Source organism: Poromitra crassiceps (assembly GCF_964638095.1).
Source record: "Poromitra crassiceps genome assembly, chromosome: 17".
NCBI classification, from domain to species: Eukaryota; Metazoa; Chordata; class Actinopteri; order Beryciformes; family Melamphaidae; genus Poromitra; species Poromitra crassiceps.
This window is the reverse complement of record NC_139635.1, coordinates 30,866,855-30,868,935: the sequence shown is the minus strand read 5'-3', so window position 1 is coordinate 30,868,935 and position 2,081 is coordinate 30,866,855. Positions and strand designations below refer to the sequence as shown.

The following is a 2,081-nucleotide window of genomic DNA, read 5'->3' as shown; positions in this document are numbered from 1 at the left end:
TGGCCAGTGGCTGGCACTGAGGGATTTCCACTGCATGAGCATCTCGTCATCAGCTTCAGTATCCAGACCAGAGTGACATACTGCATCTTACATTGGCTGCTTTCAACTTAAGCCAATTTATACCCGTCTTTATTTAAGTCTATACTTACTCTTAAAATGGCAAAAAGGTCACCTGAGATCCTGTGTCAAGCAGACGGAGAATACTCACCGCTGGGCATTATCCGATGAAGGAGGAGTGTTCTCCATCCACTTGCCCTACAGTGGCCTGTGTGTGTGTGTGTGTGTGTGTGTGTGTGTTTGTGTGTGTGTGTGTGTGTGTGTGTGTGTGTGTGTGTGTGTGTGTGTGTGTGTGTGTGTGTGTGTGTGTGTGTGTGTGGGAGGGGGGGGTCTGTCAACGGGTGTCTCCCTATAGAACAGAGAAAGTGGAATTAAGAGTCGTTAAAGTCCAAATCAAAAGCACACAAACTGTTTTTGTTGTACATTGTGAATGAAAAAAAGACTTGTCAAATCCTACTCAAGTCTTGATTAAGTCCTTAGGTCCTAATCAATTATATGTTTTTATCTTCACAGATTCTAGTTGAAAAGCTTGTAAGACCAACATGAGCTGGAGCTTTCTCACACGTCTTCTGGAAGAAATCCACAACCACTCCACCTTTGTGGGGAAAGTGTGGCTGACGGTGCTCATCATCTTCCGCATTGTGCTCACGGCGGTCGGCGGCGAGTCCATCTACTCAGACGAGCAGACCAAGTTCATCTGCAACACCAAACAGCCGGGCTGTGACAACGTCTGCTACGATGCCTTCGCTCCCCTCTCGCACGTCCGCTTCTGGGTCTTCCAGATCATCATGATCTCCACCCCCTCCATCATGTACCTGGGCTATGCCATCCACAAAATAGCCCGTACCTCAGAGGAGGAGCGCAGGAAGCACTACAGGCTCCGCAAGAAGCCGCCTCATGCCAGATGGAGGGAGACCGAACATCTGGAGGAAGTCTTGGAAGGGGCGGACGACGAAGCTGAGCCCATGATCTTTGAGGATACACTGGAGGTGCAGGAGGCAAAACCGGAAGCAGCAGCCAGCACCTGCCGAGAACCACAAAAACACGATGGCCGCCGAAGAATTATGCAAGAAGGACTGATGAGAATGTACGTTCTTCAACTCATGTCACGAGCCGTTTTTGAAATCAGCTTCCTCGCAGGCCAGTATCTCCTCTACGGTTTTCGTGTCAACCCTTCATATGTGTGCAATAGGGTCCCCTGTCCACACAAGGTGGACTGTTTCGTCTCTCGGCCCACAGAGAAAACCATCTTCCTACTCATCATGTATGTGGTAAGCTTCCTCTGCCTGATCCTAAATGTGTGCGAGATGTTTCACTTGGGAATCGGCACATTTCGGGACACGCTCCGCCAGAGGAGGAACCGGGGCCCAAGGACGTCCTACGGCTATCCGTTCTCTCGCAACATTCCAGCCTCGCCTCCAGGGTACAACCTTGTCATGAAGTCAGACAAGCCCATCCCCAACAGCCTCATCACCCATGAGCAGAACATGGCCAACGTGGCCCAGGAGCAGCAGTGCACCAGCCCAGAGGAGAACATCCCCTCCAATCTGTCCAGCTTACACCGCCACTTACGGGTCGCTCAAGAGCAGTTGGATATGGCCTTCCAAACATACAACACCAAAACCAACCAGCAAACCTCCAGAACCAGTAGTCCTGTTTCTGGAGGCACAATGGCAGAGCAAAATCGGGTCAACACAGTCCAGGAGAAACAAGGAGCCAGGCCAAAATCAGCCACAGAGAGAACTGCGACCATTGTAAAAAACGGAAAGACGTCTGTCTGGATCTAGAAATGAATGCCATATGCTAAATAAATAATATAAACTTGTCAAACTCCAGGACTACTGTAAGACAACTGGAGGATGTGTGTGAGTGACGCTAAATTGGACAACAAAACACATTATCAATCACACTGTAACGTAGAGCTGATGGTGGACCCACAGATCCACATGTGACATTGGAATGATATTTAGTAGTATTGGGGGGAAAGAAAACGTATAAGAAAAAAAAATACATTTACCATACAG

At 49.0% G+C, this 2,081-nt stretch overlaps 1 protein-coding gene across 1 annotated transcript; it reads left to right on the top strand.

The window, feature by feature from the left end:
* Nucleotides 1-599: 599 nt before the first annotated feature.
* gjc2 (gap junction protein gamma 2) lies at nucleotides 600-1,844 on the top strand (the record flags this gene model as incomplete). Its single annotated transcript, XM_083653341.1, has 1 exon — nucleotides 600-1,844. One exon carries the CDS (start codon nucleotides 600-602, stop codon nucleotides 1,842-1,844), a length of 1,245 nt encoding a protein of 414 aa, XP_083509467.1.
* Between the last annotated feature and the right edge of the window lie 237 nt (nucleotides 1,845-2,081).